Source organism: Pongo abelii, chromosome 8 (assembly GCF_028885655.2).
Source record: "Pongo abelii isolate AG06213 chromosome 8, NHGRI_mPonAbe1-v2.0_pri, whole genome shotgun sequence".
Taxonomy (NCBI): Eukaryota; Metazoa; Chordata; class Mammalia; order Primates; family Hominidae; genus Pongo; species Pongo abelii.
The window spans coordinates 66,919,230-66,940,654 of NC_071993.2; the positions used below are offsets into that span (position 1 = coordinate 66,919,230).

General features: G+C 44.4%; 1 protein-coding gene across 12 annotated transcripts in view; it reads left to right on the forward strand.

Moving 5' to 3' along the window:
* KCNMA1 (potassium calcium-activated channel subfamily M alpha 1) overlaps nt 1-21,425 on the forward strand; it is an 838,033-nt gene that overhangs the window by 598,808 nt on the left and 217,800 nt on the right. For 10 of the 12 annotated variants that reach the window (XM_063727600.1, XM_054522412.2, XM_054522407.2 and 7 more), the window contains exons 8-9: nt 1,595-1,765; nt 3,361-3,452. In XM_063727600.1, the coding sequence (XP_063583670.1) occupies nt 1,595-1,765; nt 3,361-3,452 (263 nt within the window). Of the gene's footprint in view, nt 1-1,594; nt 1,766-3,360; nt 3,453-3,550; nt 21,420-21,425 lie in introns of those variants that run through there. The other 2 variants (XM_054522410.2, XM_054522413.2) reach the window with 2 other exon arrangements.

The following is a 21,425-nucleotide window of genomic DNA, read 5'->3' on the forward strand; positions in this document are numbered from 1 at the left end:
CTTTGATTATTTTGTCTGATTTGTACCTCAAAAATGTTCATTCTTTTTCATTAGTGACTCTTTGAAAGCCTTGTATTAAGTCAAGCCCCTCGCACCACCCGAAGGCAGACTTTCCCTCTGCTTTTAGAGAGCACAGCCATTGTGGGAAGTGTGTTTCATGCAAACATAGACTGTTACAACTGGAAGGAGCCTCGTCTAGCTCTGAGACTTTGGATAAAGTTGACCACCAGTGGCTGAGCCTCTATTTGCATAAGGGATAGAAGGACACGCTTAGCTACCCACACTTGGGATTTAGGTAATTATCACCCAAAGGAAGACAGGCCTGGGATGGCAGCGGGTGGGGCATGGGGGCTCATGTAGTCACCAGATCTGGAGTCTCCTGCCCAGCCGTTAATGCTGATGGGATTTATGGCCAAAGTCAACCTTAATCACCCTAATTCTTGCTGTAACCAAGCACCAAGCACCCAAATCACATATGTGGAGGAGATAGTTGTCTTTAATAAGATGATGACCCCGCCTTACTATGGGTATTAGTGAAGTCCCTTCAGGTTCACCAGAAAACTTTTGTGAAAATGGCACATTGAGGACAAACTGATGTGTGAAAGAGGCCAGGCCCTGGAAACATTTTGCAGAGGCAGAGGTGGAGGCCTGGGGGCCACTGTCTACAGGCCCTGTGGGTGGATCACAGGCATATTTGAGTAAAATTGGGCCTGCAGCTCCCTCTCTCCTGAGAGTATCTAAAGTACCTTTCCTGCCCACCTACTAGCCTTGTTGGCAGATCAAATATGATGGAAGGACAGGAAAGTGGGGAAACTGCAGTCTCGGGCCAAAGCTCTCCAAATCCAGCCACACCCATTTGTTGAAGTTTTGCCTCTGCAGAGTTGACCAGGACCTGTGTGGCCCACAAAACTGAAAAAGTTTGCCAGCGCTTGATCTAACGGGCTGTGCCAGTGCAAGCTGTTCTCATGAGCTCACTTTCCATGCCCCTGGGAAGATTCTGGCAGCCTCAAGGCTGGGACCACCATTGGCAATTTGCAAAGGAGGGAGAGCAGGGCCAGATCCCAGAGATGCTGTTTGAATCAGAAATAAGCAGGGCCCATATATACTCTTTGGATAAACTGATGGAAGGAGGCAGCCCCCTATGGAAGGGTTTAGAATTTCTGTGGGAGAGGCAGAGCCAGGCCATCTGGGCCTTAGAAACCCATTGAGGAAGGTCAGGGAGGGAATCTCTAGCTCTTTCCTTGAAGACAGTGCTCTAAAACCTGGCCAGAGGCAATGCCCTGAATTTTAGCTGGCTTCCGACATTTTACCAGAAGAAGAGAAAAGGCCTAGAGATATTTCCCTTCTTGCTTTCCCTCTCTGTCTCAATCAGCCAGGGAGACATCTCCTGCAGCTGCTTCTCTACTTTCTCTGTGTCCTGCTCAGGAGCTCTGCATCCTGACTCACAGAACTCAGCCCGGGAACCACACATCTCGTGTGGAGAGTGGTGTGCATTAGCAAGCGGCCTTCGGGGGTGCCGAGCTTCTGTGTTTATTGCATGTATACACTTCAATAGCATGTTTTTCTTTTTTCTCCCCTGTCCCATTTGCTTTAGGTGGAGAATTCAGGGGACCCATGGGAAAATTTCCAAAACAACCAGGCTCTCACCTACTGGGAATGTGTCTATTTACTCATGGTCACAATGTCCACCGTTGGTTATGGGGATGTTTATGCAAAAACCACACTTGGGCGCCTCTTCATGGTCTTCTTCATCCTTGGGGGACTGGTAAAAAAAAATCTTTATTATGATGTTGATTTTGATGGTTGTTAATATTTTCCATGATACATTTCCTTAAAGCTTTGTATTTTAGACTGTGTTCTGCACTAGAAGCAAGCCTTAATGTTACAATCAGGCTAAGTAAATCCAAACACGATGGTGACTTTTCTGCATAATTCTTGGTGTATTACACTTGTCCCATAGATCCAGGCACATTGCCCTTGTCAGGGACAGCCATTTAGCCAGGAGCAAACCTAACTGTCTTAAGAAAGTGATGCTGTTAATAAGGGAGAGTGTCTACCCCTTAGCAATGTAACTCAGCATCTGGTATGCTACAAGGACAGTGGCTGTCACCTGCCTCTGGTAGAAGCTGTCGATACTTTCTAGAGACAGTTTGCGGTTTCAAGAGCTCCCCCTTCCCCTTTATGTTCCTCCCCAAACTTCCAACAAACACTGTGGTTGGGGCCTGCCCTAAAGAGAAGGGTCCCTACATCAAAGGACAGAGAGCACCTTAGTATTGTCCAGGCGGACATCCCCATGTGAGCAGAGTGCAGTTTTGCAAACCGCTCACTCCATTCTGCAGCGGACACATGGGGTATTTTTGCTCCTTTCTTCTAAGAAAATTTCACTGTTTGCTTTTTAAAAGTCTACGCAGCTCTTTATGTTGCACTAAACCATCCCTTCTAATGTAAATCGAGGGGATTTCTGGCCACACATTGGCAGTTGCTGCATTTTGTCTTTCAAAGTAGCTCATTTTAAGTTTAGAATTTTTTTTGCCATTTATGAAGTGAGTGATTAAAATCCTAATCCATACACAGCTTTCATGTATGTACACTGTGTGCACATTTATATGTAGTGATGCATACACCTCTCTCTGTTTTGTATGCATAGAGCATATACATTTTAAAAATGTATATAAATGTGCACGTGCATGTGTACATTCATGCAAGCATTTCTGCAGCATCCATGAGGTGCCCATAGATAACAAGACCCATCCAGCCAGCCACAGGCTAGATGTTTGTTGGACAAAACATGGCAGATTTGTGTTTCTCCTTGCTATCTTCTCCTCCCAGGTGATTTCCCAAATTTCCCTTTTGAGCTTTTTAGTGTTGTTTTTTTTAATAGAAAAATGTAGTTTTTAATCTTTTGGTGTTTATTTTCTTTTGTCACTCATAAAAGCATTGATTCTCCTCTGAATTTTAATGACAAAGAAAGATCTTCTCTTGCGAAACTGTGTGTAACTGTGCATGCACATGTGTGTCTGTGTTTAATTTCACTAGCATGCCCCCCTTTTGCCTATTTTTCTTCAGCAAGAAGAACTAGATATCACCTTATTTATTCCTGTCTCCTTTGTATTTTTCTCGACTGTGATTTTTTTTTTGTTCTTTAGTTGTCAAGGTTGGCTAATGTTTGTTTGTCTTGTGTATTTCTGGGAGCTTGCTCTCTTCGTGCTTTTAGTTTTTTATCATCCAACGTATCAATATATACCTTTGCAGGCCTAATCCTTTTGTGTTTTCAGATCTTAGTGCCCCCACCCTCTGAACAGTTCCCCCCTTTCCTTTGGCCTGTCTTTTTAGTCTCTCTTCTGTCTCCTATCTTCTCAGGCCATGTTTGCCAGCTACGTCCCTGAAATCATAGAGTTAATAGGAAACCGCAAGAAATACGGGGGCTCCTATAGTGCGGTTAGTGGAAGAAAGTAAGTATGCCAAGAGGTTTTGCTGCCTCCGCTGCGGTAGAATCCTCTCTGCATGCCATTTTTTTTTTGGCTCTTGTTTCTTTGTTTCATGCATGTAGGCAATGTTTGCCCGCTACGTGCCCGAAATTGCTGCTCTCATCCTGAATCGGAATAAATTCGGCGGGACTTTTAACAAACATGGAGGCAGAAAGTAAGTCAGTTGCATCAGAAAAGATGTGGTTGAGTGACTTTTAAGAGTCCCTGTGGAGGTGCCATCTGAATTCTGCCCCTCACCCACCCCACCGGGTGCTTCTATGAGGGAAGGCCCAGTTTCTGCATGGGGTGTGATGTCAGAGGTGACCCGAGGACGTTGCCACGCTTGGACCAACTCCCATTAACAAATTCCAAGAGATGTAATGAATTTGTCCTGAAAGGAGTCCATTTATAACTGGGCCCATATTTTCTCTTCTGACCCCTAACAAGTAAACAAAACTCATTCATTCTTCACATCATCTGACTATGTGATAAAATTCTGGTCCCTCAAACTAGTATGATGCCCTCCTATGGTGGTTTGTGTGTAGCAAGAACGCAGGATAAGACTCTGGCAGAGAAGTCCTTGGGTGGCAGATCCAGGTCATCTGGCCTACTGCAAAGGCACTGTGGCCACTGGGAACCCAGTTCTCCTCTTCATCCAGGAGGCACCGATCTTATCCTCAAAGGGACTCATTACTCAGCTGAAATTCCTTCCGGGCAAGAAATAGTATATTTCTGGTAGTTTAGGGTACTACATGCTATTCCTGCTGAATCTTTTGTTTGGCTTCCCAAACGTGAATGCTTTCTTCTCGGGAACTATTTTAGTGTGTGCTCAGATCACTTTATCACTCTCAATATCAATGTGCAGGTTCAATAGAGACCCCAAGGTTTTCTCCTAAGTAGAGGGCAGTACCTTACCACCTCAGAGGGGAAAGGCAGGGGGAAAGGCAGCTGGCAGCAGCCATCCTTTATTTATTTTTTTAAAGCTTTTTCTGGGGCAGTCACCTTTGTTTGGTTTTGGTTTTGAGGTATAACTTACATAGAGTTAAATGTACACATCTTTAACATATAAAGCGAGGAACTTGTACCTATGTACACACCCAGTAACTACCATCCTACCATCCAGATCAGGACACAGAAAACTTTCATCACTCATGCCTCTTCCCAGTCATGGAAGTTCCTATCATGGAACTGTTTTCTTTTGTTTTGTTTTCCCTTCTTGTTCTGTTTCAAATGAACTCTTAAAGAGCTTCTTTGGTTTTTTTAAGAGGAAATAAAATCAGATTGGGAGCATTGTATTTCCCTCCACTGCTGCCTTCTCTTTTTGACAGTCAGCCGTGTCAGACAGAGTGGACCCTCCCCTTTGGTCAGTGAGTCCAATGCTTCCTGAGCTCAGGTGTCCAGGCCTCTGCACAGGAAATGAGGAGGTGGACAAAAGGGCTCATTTTCTTGAACTACCCACAGGACACCAGTTTCCTTTCAAAGGCACAAAGGACAGTGGGCCAGAGGAGGCCAGTTGGCGTCTTTTCAGGGAGGCAGCACATCCCTCCATCTTCCCTCTAATGAAGCCCTCCCCTCAATATTATCTTAACAGCCTTGGATGAGGTTAGAACCAAGCTGTTCTGATTTCTGGGCCATTGGTTGGATCCAAAAGGCCAAATAAGTCCAAAGATTCCCAGTGGTCGTGTATCCCATGCTAAAAGGAAAACAGCATCTCGATTCATTTTGCCTTGAAGGTGTGGATAGGTCTCCATAAAGCAGAAGGCATTCTGAGGGCCTGGGGCTCTCTTTATGGCCTCCCTATCTTCCAGTGTCTCCGCCAGCATTTCCCAATCACTGCCCCTGAAGAACTCAATAAAATCAATTGCCCTGAAGGCTAGGTTGAAAATATTTCTTGACTCTCATTCCAGGTAGTTTTTTTTTTTAATGAAATAATTTTCCTAGTCAAATGTGGGTGAGCTGGTGGGTGGGCTGGAGGCCAGCAGCTTTTGGTGCCGGCTGACCCAGATGGGGCTTTCAGCCCGGCACTCACTCACTGCCCCCAGTCCAATCCGGTCATCTTTCACCCTGGCAGTTCCACTCAAACTTTCAGGTGCTGATGACTTCGGATCACAGACTTCCTGCCATTCTGTTCTGGCTCTGTAATCTTTTATCACCGCTTTTAGCCTGGTTTTCTCTCTCTCTCTCTCTCTTTTTTTTCTTTTCCATTTATGAAAATGCACTTTGCTTTTAATGTTCTTTTTGGGTCCCCACTGTTCCTGACCCTGCAGACACAGAGTCCGTCCTGTCATCAGCACCCGGCCTGTTCACTTTACTTTACGCATTGTTTCCTGGTTCAAAAGCTAATTACTAAGTAGTTTAAAGAAGGCCTTTGGTCACTTAGATCTTTCATCAGAAAATATAAGCTTGGGAAAGGCACGGTAATAAAGGGCCATTAGCACCCTTTGTTTGATGTTGTTTTTCCAGTCAGTAAAACAAGATTGATGAAATGTTATGTTTGGCCAAATTTTGAGTTTTCATTTGGAATTCAGTGTTGAGAGAATGGGCTGTCAGAATCAATAAGTTTTCTTTCGCTTGGGATATGGGCATGTGGTAGTAATTAGCAATATAAGGTCTTTAGTTGAGCAACCAAGCATGGATTCTGGCAGCAAACATAATGAGAAACTACAGTTGTTCTATTTCTAACGTCAAAAAGTTTCCAGATAAAATTAAATGCATTTGCAAAAGGAAAGCAGCTAAACTTTGTTGAAAGATAAAGTTCAGACTCTTAAAACAGTGTGCTGTGCTCTGAGTTTTTGTGTATGCATAAATCCATGTGCTCTGCCCATGGACACGCACATACATGTTCTCTGCTCCCCAGGACCCAATCAAATAAATGCCCAGAAAGAAATTAGAATGTATACATAGTTAAGGGATTTGTTTACTTGGCATATTTTATTCAGAAATGATTTATCTAACAATATATTAACTTGTCAGAGAACTCAAGGTAACTCATGATCTAAAGCTACAGAGACATAAAACTTTGAAATTAAAAGATTATTTAAAGTACAAAATTTAGGCAGAGAAGACCAGGGTTTTGTTTGTACAACACCCAAATTCAGGATATTTGAGAATATGAAGATTTCATTGGCATTTCATTTTCAGTTTTAATCAATGTGTTTGGCATAATATAAACACTTCAGGTAGCATTCTCAAAGCCTCTTCACCATCAACACTATTTCAAGGGCCTAGAGTGCCTTACCCAACATTTTCATCACCTCCTGCAGGATAACCAGTCCTGCACATGTGCACATGTGTGTGTGTGTATTGGCTATTTCATGTATGTTATGATGGATTGGGGCATCTAAGAATAGGGGTTTGGGTGTCCACAACTAAGGGTTCAGTGAGTAGCTGAGGCAGGTAATCTCTCTGAGTTGGAGGGATTAGGGACAACTGGGCTCTTGGGCCAATACCCTAAATCTTATTCAGAAGGGTAGACCTCCTGCAGCCCAGCCTGCCTCCCAAGGCCACTGCCTCCTCCTCCTTGTGTAAGGTCAAAGCTGCTTAGAGACAGGGAAGGCCTGAGGGCTAGTGAGGCTCCCATGGTCTTTGGGATCCTCAGCTCTCTCCTCCCTCTCACAGCCCCTTGCATTTTCCCCCAGAGGTCTCCTCTCTGAGTGTGATTCATTCCACTCCTGGTTAGTTTATGAGAACTGACAAGATCATGGTCCAAGGTCACATGGCCAAGGGCCATGGAAAATAATCAGTCACAGAGAGGAATCCATCTGCTGTAACCCCCTTGTTAGAGGGAGTCCAGCTGGGGAGCCACCCAGACCTTGTGTTTCCCATGTTGGGACTTGAGTGACTCAAGTTTGAGGCAATCCTAGGCCCAGGTGTTTGAGACAGAGAGAATGGGATGGGTTTGGATTATTCTACTGATTCCTGGTAGCCAAATGCTGACAGGGCACATGAGAGGGGAATGAGTCATGAAAGACTAGACGTAGCCAAGGTGGGAGAGGAAAGTGAGTGTAATTAACTTGGAGGAAGGTCCTCAGGATGAAGCTGCTGAGCCGCCATTCTGGTTTGGGGGCTAGTTGTCATGGACTAACCCATCTCTTGCTCCAATTCAAGAAAGCTGTCTGTGAAACTTAAATGCTGTGGCTTCTCTTGGAACATTTCCCTATAAAGATAGGAGTGCCACACACTTCCTGAAATGAGAATGTGAATCAGTGCAGCCTAAAGCCCCAGGACTGCCTTCTCTGGCAATAGTAATACCTACAAATATTTGCGTATTTCAGAATCCTCACATTGATCCTGTGAGAAAGGTATTACCATCATCTCCATTTGGAATGACTGAAGAAACTGAGGAACAGGGAGGTTAAGTAATTTGCCTGACATCACCCAGCTAGTAAAGAGTAGGGCTGGGGTTTGAACCTGGACAGCCTGCTTCCCTGTGTCCTGCTGCCTCTCCATGTCATCTCTTGAGACTCCATTCTGCTCTAAACTCAGTGATCTCCTATTGTTTGTATCTTCCTCCACCTTTCCCTATAAGTGGAGCCAGAGCACTGTGCTCATGAAGGAGAGGAAGAGAAAGGCATGAGTTTCACTTTGGGGCTGTCTCCTCTCCCCTCCTGCCCACCCACTACCCCTGAGGGTCCTGGCCCCAGGATTGAGGGGAAAAAGATGGCAAGGGGACAAAACCATTCCTTCCTTTATTTTTCTCATTTGGTTAGACTAGAGTTCTAATTCCCTCTTGAACACTTCTAGCAATGAGAGGCTCTCAAGAACAGACAGATGAACCACACCCAGAGTGAGATTTGTGCCTTTTTTGTGGATTTCAACATTTTCTTCCCCTTCCTGGCTCCATCCTTTAAAGGTAGTTCCATGGAGAATTGTAATGATCTGCTAAACTTGAACTTCCCCGCTGGGCAGCTCTCACCTGCAGAGCCTTCTATACCCTTGCAAATGGAACCACCTGTTCCCTTTCACACCTTAGTTGGTCCGCCGCACAACACAGAGCAGTTCTCTGGAGGTGATTTCTTACTTATCAGTGAGAGGCACAGTAGAGCCCCACGTGACCAGTTCTGCAGGGTGCATTCTGTGTGTTTGTTTCATAGCTTTGACTTGGACTATTCACCCTCAGGAGCCTGTATCCCACTGGAGGGAGTTAGGGCTGTCTGCATTCAACCTCGGATGGGGTCTCCATATTGGAAAGAGCCTTACATTCAAAGAGATGGGGACAGTTTGTCATGCTTTTCTATTTAAATATGAAAATAGAGTACTTAATTATCTTCTTTATTGTAAATGCTCATATTTTAAAGAGGATTCCATACTTTAGAAGAAATGATTGAGTATTCAATAGTTGAGAACAAAATTTCAAGAACTAAAAACAGCTCAGCACAGTTAGTGACCTGCCTCACTGTCCATTCCTGTGGCCCGTCTCCATCGGTTCATTCACTCACTCGGCAGGCAGGCATTCTCTGTGTTACACGTTAGGCATGGTGCTGGGTTGTGTTGGGTGCTCAGGGTTCATTGGTGAACAGGCTACCCTCGGAACCTGTCCTCATGGAGTTTACAGTCTCAAGGAGGTTGCAAGCACTGAGCAAGGGTACAACTAAAGCAAATGCCAATTACACATTTTTAATGTGTGCTGCAAAACCAAAAATGACTAAGATTCTGCAACTGAGAAAAACAGGAATTAGTTACACTGGATAAAGTAGTCCAAGGAAGCGACACCTCAGAGGAGATGCTAACGCTTGTTCAATGACCTTGACCCAGCTTGCATTACCCATTAAGCTGGGAGAGCTAACGCTCTTGCTTTTAAAATCCAGGTTATGCAAGCCCCACTTGCCAACATAGGTCTTCAGTTCTACCTCCACTAGAGGAAGTCTTAAAAACTGATTGCTCGCTCAGACCCCAACCTGCCTGAGCAGTGCTTTCTTGACTTATCGGGAGATGGCATCCTGCGTATCTTCCCTGCTTCCTGATTATTGGGTTATTTTTAAACTCTGTGTCTTTCCTTATATCAGAATTTGGACTCTCCTTCTCACTCAGACCCTTTGTTCCTTCCTGAGACCACACACTATTCCCTCCTGCCTGGCTGTCTTGTATCAACATGGAATTCCACTCCATTTCCTCCACCACACGCATGTCGTGTCCACCAGGGTTCTAGACTGATTTCTAAAGGATTTGGAATTTTAAATTGTCTACTGTGCCAGAGCATGGATTATTTCTTTACAAAGGCTCATTTAATCTACGGCCCCATAGGCTACCCTACCTTAAAGGAATTAACATGAGTCATGCCTTCATGTCCATCCATTCCACATGTGTTTACCGAGGACTTGCTACATACCAGGCACTGGGGACAGATGCATTTCTACACATCCATAAAAATCTCCAACTATACCACAGCTTTTCTGAGCTACACATCATACTATTTGGCCATCTAAGTGGTTGGGAAGTCCAATATCAGAGCTTATTGAAACCTCTTCTCTTGGTTCTGAGAGAGTCTTGCTACAACACCATTTCCCTCTCGACTCTTTCTGGGAAGGCATGGCCTCTAGCACTTGGGAATTGGATTTGAGATGATTTCATGTTATACTGACTTGGCCCAATCCACAGGCCTTTCCTTTCCTGTTTACTTGTGTCTTGGGCAACAGTCATTCTCACTTTTCCTTGCCTGCAAGGGGCGGACTGCTCTCATGAGGGGTGTTTCCTATAAAATGTCATTTATGATTTCTCTATTGCAGACATGGCTCTGGTCGAAATGTGACTGAAGCTTTGCATCCTACACAGACTTAGATCCCTCATCAAGTAGCCATTCAGCCCTCATTGCATGAGCCACGTGACTTCCCCAGCCTGAACCCCTCAGCAATGTCTTTGGATTCCTAGATTTTAAAAGCCATAAATTAGCAAATCATCAACATATCACCAGGAAGGATCATCTGGTAGCGATTCTAGTCAGAAGGAAACACAGGCCCCAATAACCGATCTTCACAAAGATATGAAGAACTGTAGACAGACAGATACAGTAAATAAGAAGACAAATAGATAATTCAAGTTGACAGAACATCTTGGACTGATTAGGCATTCTGCTTTGATTAGCATTAAACTTCTTGGGAACAGGGAAAACAAAAAATGAGCTTGCCCTAATACTTTGGAAAAATGACCTCTTGACTACTTCTGAAACGCAGTGCTGAGGGGTAGATACCCAAAGCGCTTGTCATTAGATGCCATGTCTTCTGATGTGATGTGCTAGGTATCCCTTCCTGATGAGAGGGGTCTTGGTGGGCATGGGACGTGGGCACTTCTTTCTTGGCGTCTGTTTTGGATTCCTCTAAGCCGTATCTTCAGTCCCTTTCAAACTTGAAGCTCTATTTAAAGAGACTTGGAAGCATATTAAATCAATTTCCTGATAATACTGATAGAATGAAGCTCCCCTCCTTTCCTGCTGTCACTCTTCCCTTCCACACACTTAGCAAAATGTTCCAGCTATTGTTCTGAAAACAAGAATAGAAATGTAGGTGGGAGATGAACTGTGTACCTTAAAAAAAAAAAAAGTCATATTCAAGCCTAGATTTTCACTCTCAAATATTCTTTCTTCCATTAAAAAATAATTCGAATATAATTTCTCAAATTATAATTGCTGAAGATTCTGATCAATGGCTCCTTTGATTGGGTGAATCCTTGCTGGGTAGATTCAGAATCTCAGGAACAAGTGCAGCCATCCAGACTAGGTTGCCCCATGTTTTCTGTCTTCGTACCATGTCATTTACTCTGCTGGACTTCTTTCCAGAGCTGTGCAAAATGGTTCCTGGTAGCTTTGGGGTTCCTTCCATGCTGCTGTCATCATACTATGAAACTAAACCAGGAAACTTTCTAACTGGCCAAGTCCAGTGTCTCTTTTTATTAAAACATTATAGAGGCCAATACACTGTGAGAGTTGTGGAAATCTGATTCTGTTGTCCCAAGGGTTCCAGTCTCCACAGCCAGTACTGGTGTTGCATCACAATGGCCTGCTCTCACCCCCAGAACCACAGGGACTGCTCCAAATATGGGTACCAGTTGCTGTAAAAGTAATCTATCTCCCCTCCTTGTACCTTTCTAATAAGAGGACATGGGGGCAGTTCAGAGATAGATATGTGCCCATCTCAGTGGGAGCTTATATGACCTTAGCCATTGACTCCAAAGGCAAATGTCAGGTAGTGTATAGAACAGCCTTAGGAAAACTCCCATTCTAACATATTGGCTCAACAAACAATAATTTGAATCCCCACCACGTGCTAAGCTCTGTGCTGTGGGTAAAATGTGGTTCTTGCTCTCCTGGAGCTTATCTGAGATTCTGACCAATCAGTACCACCCAAGGAAACAGTGGCAGTGAAACAGAAGCTTGAGTATGCAGGAGCGTCTTCCCAGTGAAATGCTCTTTTTTCAGGAATTTTATTCATTGAAATCATGGAAGTGTAAAATAATCATGAAAGCAAGAGACATTAGAAGGAAGCCTCCCAAAAGCATTTGATAATTCACATTGTTGAACATACCCATTGAACAGTGGAGGGCATAGGTAATAGCAGAGTGCCTTGTTCACCTAAAAGCTTACAGACCCGGTAAAAGAGGGGTGCAGAAAGATTTGGGAGGGTTGGGAATCCGCTGATGTGATCCTGAGGTCCACTCCTTTCCAGACCCCACAAAGGTCCTGCTATGGCCTGTCATGCCTCATATCATGCCTTCTTTTTTCCTTTTCTTTTTTTTTTTTTTTTTTTTTGAGATGGAGTTTTGCTCTTGTTGCCCAGGCTAGAGTGCAATGGCGCAATCTTGGCTCACCACAACCTCCACCTCCCAGATTCAAGCGATTCTCCTGCCTCAGCCCCTTGAGTAGCTGGGATTACAGGCGTATGCCACCATGCCCAGCTAATTTTGTATTTTTAGGAGAGACGGGGTTTCTCTATGTTGGTCAGGCTGGTCTTGAACTCCTGACCTCAGGTGATCTGCCAGCTTTCTAACTTGTAGCTTCTTCCAGTCCCTGTGTGACTAACAGATGCTGGAGGTCTGCTGGGGCCTATGCAAGAATGTTGGGTCTACAGAGTGAATGGCTAGCAGCTTATGTTAGCTGTGGCAGCACCCTTGGGTGTGGCTGGAGAACAAGGCAAAGATATGTCAAGTTGGTTGTCATTATGAGAGGGTCAGTCCCAATAGTATGTGCTTAAGGACCATGATACATGATTCACCAGGGGTGTTAGGGAGGGAGGTGGGGCTCGCTTTGTAAATCAAAACCCTCTTCTGGGCAAAATTCAGAGCCATTTCTTTGCTTGGACTCATTCTCCCTCTATTCCACCTTCATCCCTGAAGAGTGAGGCTGACCTTTGCCTGCCTTAGTCTTCTCTCAGTCTCTGCTTGTACAGAAGCAGCATTAAAAATGAAACTGGGCAAATCTGCTTTGATCTGAAAAAAGGAAAGTGCCATTTAGCTCCCTGATTTCTCTGTAAGAGCAGAGAACCATCTAGCATTGGGAGAGTCAGGTCAAGGGAAGACTTGCTTATTTTAAAATGGCCAAAGGCCACCAAGCCCAAAGTAATGGGATGAATAAGATGCAGAGGGGTGAGGGTGTTGGGGAGGGAGGCATAGGCGGAATCAGTGCAGTTTGTGAGGGTTCAGCAACTGTGGAATTGCTTGCTGAAGAAAGCTGCAGAATTCCCCTTCCAGGGAGGAAGGAAGGAAAGAAAGGAAAGGAGAGAAAGAAACCTAAATGGTGGTAATACTTGCATACTTAGTGGTAACAGTGAGAATTAGGTGAGAAACCAAAGTGAAGGTAAACAAGTCTACCAGTTAGGATTCTCTGGTTGCAGGCAACAGAAACTTATTTTTTTGCTGACTTAAGAAGAAAAGGTTTTTTTTTTTTTTTTTTTTTTTTTTAAAGGTTAGGGTACCTTAGAGATTCCAATGAAAAACTGAAGAGCAAGATACCAGAAAGGACAGAAAAGAACCAGAGACACAGCTCTGACATTGAGGAAGCAGAAACTTGGGAGTAGTCATTACAGGGTTTTGTCATCAGGTTGAATCAACTCCCACTGTGATTAGTGTCAGCCCATCCAAGATTTAAAAGTACTAATTGGCCTCACTTGGGCAGGAAATCTTGACTAAAGGTCCCAAGACTGTATGTAATTGGGAGACTGTATTTAATTTGGGGAGGAGCAATTCCCCAAATTAAAATGAGGTGCTGCCCACAGAAGGGAGGGTGTATGCAGGACAGGCAAAATCTACCAATGTCCCCCACACTGAGTTTCTCAGAATTTAAAGACTTGGACTGAGGTTCCATGTAGACTACAAGCTACAAAATATGTGTGATCATTTCTCACCACGGTCTAATTATGGAGGTCTAACTGTGATTTGGGATGGTGGAGGTGTAGACACAGATCCCTCTAGGGTAGCTGAGGTTCTGACTGTCTGCATGCGATAAGATGCAAAGTTCTGGCCCAGGTAGGACATCCCAGTATTCCCCACTGGGGCTGCCAGTTGTCTGTCCTCTGACCTTGGGGCTCTGCTTTAGAGGTGCCTTTGCTGCACTGTTGGGATCTATTTGCTCAGATTCTGCCCCATTTAGGGAAGCAGCAGCACAGCCTGCCACATCCAGAACAGCTCCATTGACAGCTGGAGAAGATTACTTTATTCACTTCCTCACTAGGAGGGAGAATGCATTCATTGCCTTCCTTTGTGATTAGCAAAGTACTAGATGTGTCCATGGATGGGAAATTATCTTATTGCTGAACCTCCTTTTTTTAAAAAAAATTATTTTAACAGGAAATGGTGATAGTCAGGGTTTGGGGTTGTGGGACTGATACACACTCTCATTTGCTTTGTTTTTATTTTTCTTTATGTGTACAGATCCCTTACAAACTTGAAATATGCTAGTAGATTCAGGGTGGTGGAATAAGCCTATGGTCTAAAAGGCTTGCAGTGAACTACCTGTTAGTTTTCTTCCACACTTACCATGGGATAGAGTCTCCAAGATGCATACTTTGTCAACCAATCCATCGGTTAACAAATAGTTCCTGAAAGCCCAGCAAGTTTCGGGGGTTCCAAGCTGGGTCCTGGGGTAGGGTGGAGGGATGAGGCAGCACAGCCTGGAGTTAGGCTTTATTTGCCCATGATGTCTCCCCTATCTTTACTGAAGTCAGTCCCTTTGAGACATTGAGTAAAGGAGGAAGTGGGAAGGTGGGAGTTGGATTAGTCTTACTTTTTGGCAGAGGGGGGATTGAGCCTCAAGGGAAGCGCTGGGAAACAGTAACCCTGAAGGACATGCCCCAAATCAGGGAAACCTGCATTAAGACTAAGTAACCAAGAAAAGCACTACCAGGTGAGAAGGAAAGGAAAGACCAGCTTGCAGGAGTGTCTTGGAGAGGTGGTGATGCAGACACCAAGGGTTCAAGGTCAACCTAGCGGGGCAAACGTGAAGCTTTGGTGCTGACCAGTGTGTGGTTTGGGTCGTTGGGTCTCTAACCCCCCACACCCTGCTTCCTGTATGATACAGTGCTGCTGGTTCCCTTGAGAAGTACTTCTTAAAATTCATTCCCATCATGTCAGGGGCTACCAATGGTGAGATGCATTTTGGGAGGAGCAGGATGAGGAAAGCACGATTAGAAGGCTCAGCAGAAAGACAGAGAGAGTCTAGCATATGTATTTGATATAAATATTATAGTTTTACAGAGACATCTAGATCAATATGTGCCACATTTCATCTACCTCTTTGACAAAGTGAACACAATGTATTCAGGGAAAGCTGTATAGGATTTTCAATTTACTCTGTCTGATTTATTGTGACAAGATAGCTCTGGGTTTTTTAAGTTCTTTATACTCGTTCCAGTAAAAATGGATATAGTATCTTTAAAAATAAACAGCCCCGAGCTGTGCATTTTACATTGTCTTCCTAGAGCGAGGCTCCGCTAAAGAAAGATCTAAGGCCTCCCCGCCCTCGCAGAACCTGATCGCAGTAGGATTTGCTGCCATCCCTTCTCTTTGGCTTTTTTGAGGGAGTGTGGGAATGGTTGGGGGCAGTGGGGAGAGTAAATAGGGAAATCAACTAGGAAGCGACTGCAGATGTCTAGATAAGGTATGATGGTGGTGTGAACTAAGGTCGGACAGAGAACTGGAGCCCTGTGTGAGGATTCATCAGTGTCTGGTGGGTGCAGCCCAGTCAGCCTGGGCCTCTTCATTTTAGTGACTGGCCCCAGGTCACTGAGAACTCACCCCCCAAGTCTCCCAATTCCCAGCTTAGGGTATCCTCCCTGGCACCAGCTGCTTTCTTTCATCAGAAGGCATGAAACTGAGGGAGGTGTTGTGCTCCGGATCTGGCACTCATATTGCAACCTGTTTCCACATCCAAGAGAAGAAAGGTGCTAGATTAAACAATTGCCAAGGGCTATTCATTCGGATGCGGAGATAAACCTAAGAATGTGGGAGGGGGCCCATTGGTGACTATTCTATGGTCACAGTTTCCCTTTTCAAAGGCTACTGGCTCTAAGAACCAGTATCTGAGGCTTGTGAAAAGTATGTAGATTTTCCTTGTCATAGACCTAAAAGTCATCTTCAGTGGCTCTCTGGATGCCTCAGTCACTGCCCTCCTGTCCTCTTCTGCCTTCTGCCTTAAGTCACTTCCCCTAGGTTGTCCTGTATACCTGTGGAATTGAGCTCTGAAACTGAAGTTCTGGCTCAACCTGGGCATGCGGGCTTTCCTGGCCCATCACCGAGAAGAGAGTAGAAGGATTGAGGAGAATGTGTGGGATTTCATTCTGGAGGCGGTGATAGTTAAACAGCAGGAGAAGCACACCCACGTATATTTAGTGAAGATATGCACATGAAATAAGTAACTGGCAAATTTATGGTGACCCTCAATAGTGTTCATAATCATCAAACATTCTTCTCATGAAGTAATTCTTACTCCTCCAATGCCATGACCCACCAGCACTGCCCTTTTCAGTTAAAGCAGCCCATATTTACGGAGCCCTGACCCAGCACCAGGCACTACTTGCTCACACTGGGTGAGTAATTCCTCTCCAGAAAGTGCCGTTGGATACTATTTTGGCATTGAAGATGCTTCCTTGTGTGTCTGAGGTGGATCTTTTATTCTAAGCCATGACCTGTCAGCTTATGTTTATTTTATGTTACCTTTGCCCAAGAAATATTTGTTTACAGATCCAGACCTAGTGTTTAAAACCAAAAAGTTCATCAGATCAGAAATGGTTATTGATTGAGGATTATTGGTCATCTTCACAAATTGAGTGGTCAGGCCCTATAGAAATTGGTCAGGACAATTGCTGGTGGTCTAAAAAAGTTCAGATGCACATCCACAGATGGGGAGAGATTTAGCTACTCTCATAGCTGAACTTTCCTACATATTCCCCATTGTAAATGGATCATTAAGATTCTTGTTATCTTCTAGATTCCGGGCTGGTGAGGAAGTCCTGAGCTGTACATGACATGTCTAAAATAGACATTTGTGGTAGGGCACGGTGGCTCATGCCTGTAATCTCAGCACTTTGGGGGCCGAGGTGAGCAGATCACTTGAGGTTGGGAGTTCATGACCAGCCTGGGCAACATAGCAAGAACCTATCTCTACAAAAACCAAAAGAAAATGAGCCAGCTGTGGTGGCATGCCTATAGTCCCAGCTACCCAGGAAGTTAAGACAGGAGGATCGCTTGAGCCTGGGAGTTCAAGGCTGCAATTACCTCTGATTGAGCCACTGTACTCCAGCCTGGGCAACAGAGCAATACCCTGTCTCTAAAAAATAAATAAAATATAATATAAAATAAAATGGACATTTGCATCACTTTGCAGCCCCTTGGCTTGCCCCAATCATGTGGCTTCAGTTAAGTTTGGCTTAGAGTTCCTGACCAGTGGAACTTATGATTTCTGCCTGTAATCAGACTTTGCTAAGACTATCATGATACTGCCTATCCAGCCAGACTCTAGTGATCTTGCAAAACTGTGATGGTTTATCCACTCCAGTCCCCAGACTAAACATCTCCCTTGGCCAGTGGAGGACCCCTCCAACACCCCCTCCACCACGTATCCAGGAGGACCTCTGTGGGTCCATTTCTGCTTGCCCTGAAGGAGCAGAATCTGAGATATACAAGCCTCTTTCCTTTCCACCACCACCTTCATCTTAGTGGGAACTGAAGTGGGAGACCCAGATTGCATCCTGGGCAAGTCACTTTTACTTGCTGTGGGATGCCAGGCATATGACTTAAGGAAAGAGTTTCAGAGAGGTTACCTGAAAAGACTCAGGTAGTGAGAACACGGGGTTGTTGAAGGATTAGGTGGGATTGTATAGGCCACAGAATACTTTATATTGGTTACATCCTAATTTACAGATATCGTATGGCACTTACCATTTTATAGTGCTTACCATGGGCCAGATTACTTGGCCCTTCCATGTGTCATCTCCTGCGATATCAAGATAACTTCATGAATCAGGCGCTAGCTCTGGCCCCTCAAAGGCTCTGGTTTTTTAATTATAAAATGCAAAATTGGTACATTGTCGAAGACTAGTTATTTAGTGTCTGAGCTGAGTTAACACAGGGCTATCAGTGTATGAATCTCACATGGTAGATATGTAGGTGTCATGGAACCCAACAGAGATAACTTTGGATGGGGATCTTTTTTGGCATTCTTCAAATCATGCCCTGTGAACAACCATTACTCTGCCTCCAATGAGGTCACACCTTGCTCTCTATCTTAGCATATTTGTGATGATTTCTCTAATAATTGAGGATGCAATAAATTCTAGTTCTCTTCTTCCTGCAATAATATCCTTCCCCAAACTACGGCCCTAGAATCTTCAAAAGTCTTGAAAATATTTCTGGTGAATAAATGTTCCCCATTCACCATCCATCCCTCATGCTCTTGCAGGGCCCTCCTCAGACACAGGCTGGCGGAAGCAGATCTCCTAATACCGATTGCTGAGTTAGAGGCAGCTTCTCCCCATCCATCAATTCTAACTGCATTCAAACATTTTCAATATGTGGGCTCCTTGATAACTTTCACTGTATGGAAAACAAAATGGAGGGAAATGATTATTGGCACAAAAGGGGGAGGCCATAAATCTTCAAATCAGATATGGGACAGATTGGAACAATATGGGTTCTCCAAGGTTGCCATGATAATGTACCTAATAACTCTCCTTGGGCAAAAAGGCAATCTGCTTTCAATCAATCTCACTTTTTTTCTGAGCAAAAATACCAATTACGTTGAAGGAAGATTTTTTTTCTTCCTTTTTTGATAAAGACAGCTCTCCACCCCAGAAATCATGCTGTGGCTAAAAGATATATATTTTCAATTGTCTAGAATGGTATTGGATAGCTAGCACCAAATGAAAAAAGTCAATCCTTTTTTTCTCCTCACTCTTGCCAGCATTTGTCTACTTCTTAAGAGAAGTGAAAGTTAATTAAAGGCTTAAGGGATAATATTGATTGCATTGGAATATATTTTATATGTACCCAGCACTTTTTCAAGGAAGAGAACCCTGACTTTTTCTAAGGCTGAATAAATCAGCCAGCTGAGCTTTTGATTCAAGGGTGAGAGGGGGGAACTCATCTTTTCCCCTTGCACTTCTCACACATCTTTCCTAGGCATGAATGATTTCAGAGAGGAGGAGGGGATGCTGGCTGATGTTCATTCAGTTCTTTGCATCCTGGGTAGGAAGAACGAATGTTCAGGCATTTCCCTAGACCTATCATTGATTTGAGCCTAGCTTTGAGTAATAACCAGGCTTATGCTGGTATAGAACTTCGAACTTTACAATGCCTGGCACAGGAGGCTGGCTAGGTGGTATTAACCTCTCAGCTTCCTGCTGCATTGAATGGGAATAAATACCTTGCCGACACCCTTGGTCGCAGAGCAGGGAATCACATCTGGCTTACTTTCACATCTAAGTGATGAGAACAGCCTCAACCACATATCTGTCCTGTGGAGATATCCACGCATTGGATTTGGCTTTGCTCCTCATCTTGGAAGTCTATGTGCAGAGGATGTTAGAATGGCAAAGTAGCCCTATTGTCAGTTGCAAGGAAGTTAGGTCAGTAGGGGAATTCTGTTTCTCATTCACTCCAAACATATTTGGCAAATTCAAAGTCTGAAATCTTATTCAGAACATGCAACTTTATTTGAAGTATTTTGTCCATGTAAATGTACATGTGCCACAAGAAACATTTTGAAATATATGATAAAATGCATATCATCCAAATGTTCTATCTATATTGTGTATTCTGATATACTGTGTGTCACACTATCTTAGCCTCATACTACTCGCCATATACTAATGAGGGGGTTAGTCATATGGGCTTTGGGCATAAAATTTGGGAGGGTGGCTAAGGGACCTTCATCAACCTAGCAGGAGAGCAAAGTGATCATGTTAAGATGTCTCTTCTGAAGTAGCTCATTGACACTCTTCCCTCACCTTGGTGGCCGCTGCGTGCCTGATTGCTAAGCGCACCACCGTAACAATAACAGTCTATAATGGTGATATTATTAACTGCATCGTGCGTATTATTGATTTACTCTTTGTTCTGCATCATTATCCTTTCACCAATGAGTTTACTGCATTATTCTCACATACTTAGTCAAGCACCAAATTACAACGAAAGGGCAGACTCTTATAATGGCATCTAATGGAACATTGCATAAGCCATCATCACTGCCTCCTATTATGAGCCACCTCCAGCCAATGAGCTTTCTGCCTTAGTGGAATGTGCACAGAGCAATTATGAAGTGCAGGGGACATGGCCATTCTAAATTTTACCCAGGAAATTACCATGCTGCATGTTCACCACCTGCCCAAGTCTCAGAGCTCAGCTAGAGATTCAGATGCTGTCACTATCAGCCTGGGGGGCACGGGGACGGGAGTCGACCCTCTTGCTACATACAGTCTCTTCACTAGAAGCCAGTGGTTTTATCTCCACAGTCAGTCCCTGGCTTTTTTGTCTTGTGGCTGACTCTTGCATCAAATGCTTACTCCTGACTGGGCATTATGTGGCACATATAAGTGGCCACGACATTGCCTGGTGCCAAAGTCAGATTGGCCAGGAGCCCAGAGCGGTTGGAGGGACTGTCAGTCTCAACAGTTGTGGAAGAGGGGCTCATCTCTTCCGGGTGAGCCACTACTTCCGGAAACAGAAGTCCAAACCACCCTCAAACAAGGCGAGCAATTCCAGCCTCATCCCTTCCCGGCATCTCCCCAGATTGAGGTAAATTCCTTTAGTTTTCCTGGAAATCCCAGGCACCCTAAGGAAGCAGCCCTCTGGGGACGCACAGCCAGCTGGCATGATCTGCCATTCCATAGGCATCCCAGCCCCATTTAGTCCTGAGTAATGCTAACTTACTGTAAAGTGTTACATGCCCCCATAGTCGGAGGAGTTATAGTGGAAAAATGCAAAAATTTCCTTTTTACTGCTTATGGCCAGCAGAGCCTATAACGTGTCAGGCCGCACATTAGCCACCCTGATAAAAGTCTGCTTTCTTACACACAAAATCATCGTTTCAGCAAGATTTGTTATCTCATTACCTGATAAGCTCTATGTCATAAACCAAGACTCATACAGTAAATCTCCCCGGAGGACGCTTTGTGGGCAGAAAGGGAGAGATATGAATCTGCAAGGGACTTGATAATGCTGCATTTAAGCACAAGCATAATGTCACTTATTGTTAAATGCATAAAACCACTTGGCCAAATGGTTGGGCTTTTAATAGGATTTTGTGCAGCATCAGGTGAGAAGCCATATGCCTTTTCTGTCTAGGAGTCTCTGAGCACCTGCTAGCACCGCTGCTTTGCCTCACTGCCCTCCGGGGATGGGAGCTGGGCTTTTATGGAGATGGAGGGAAGAGATGAATGCTTCCCCTGCAGCTGCCTCGCTTCTGTTGTCTTGCCAGGGGGTGGGATGCGGGGTCCTGTCGTGGTGCCTGTCCTGATCTAACTGGCCTCTCCTGTTCAG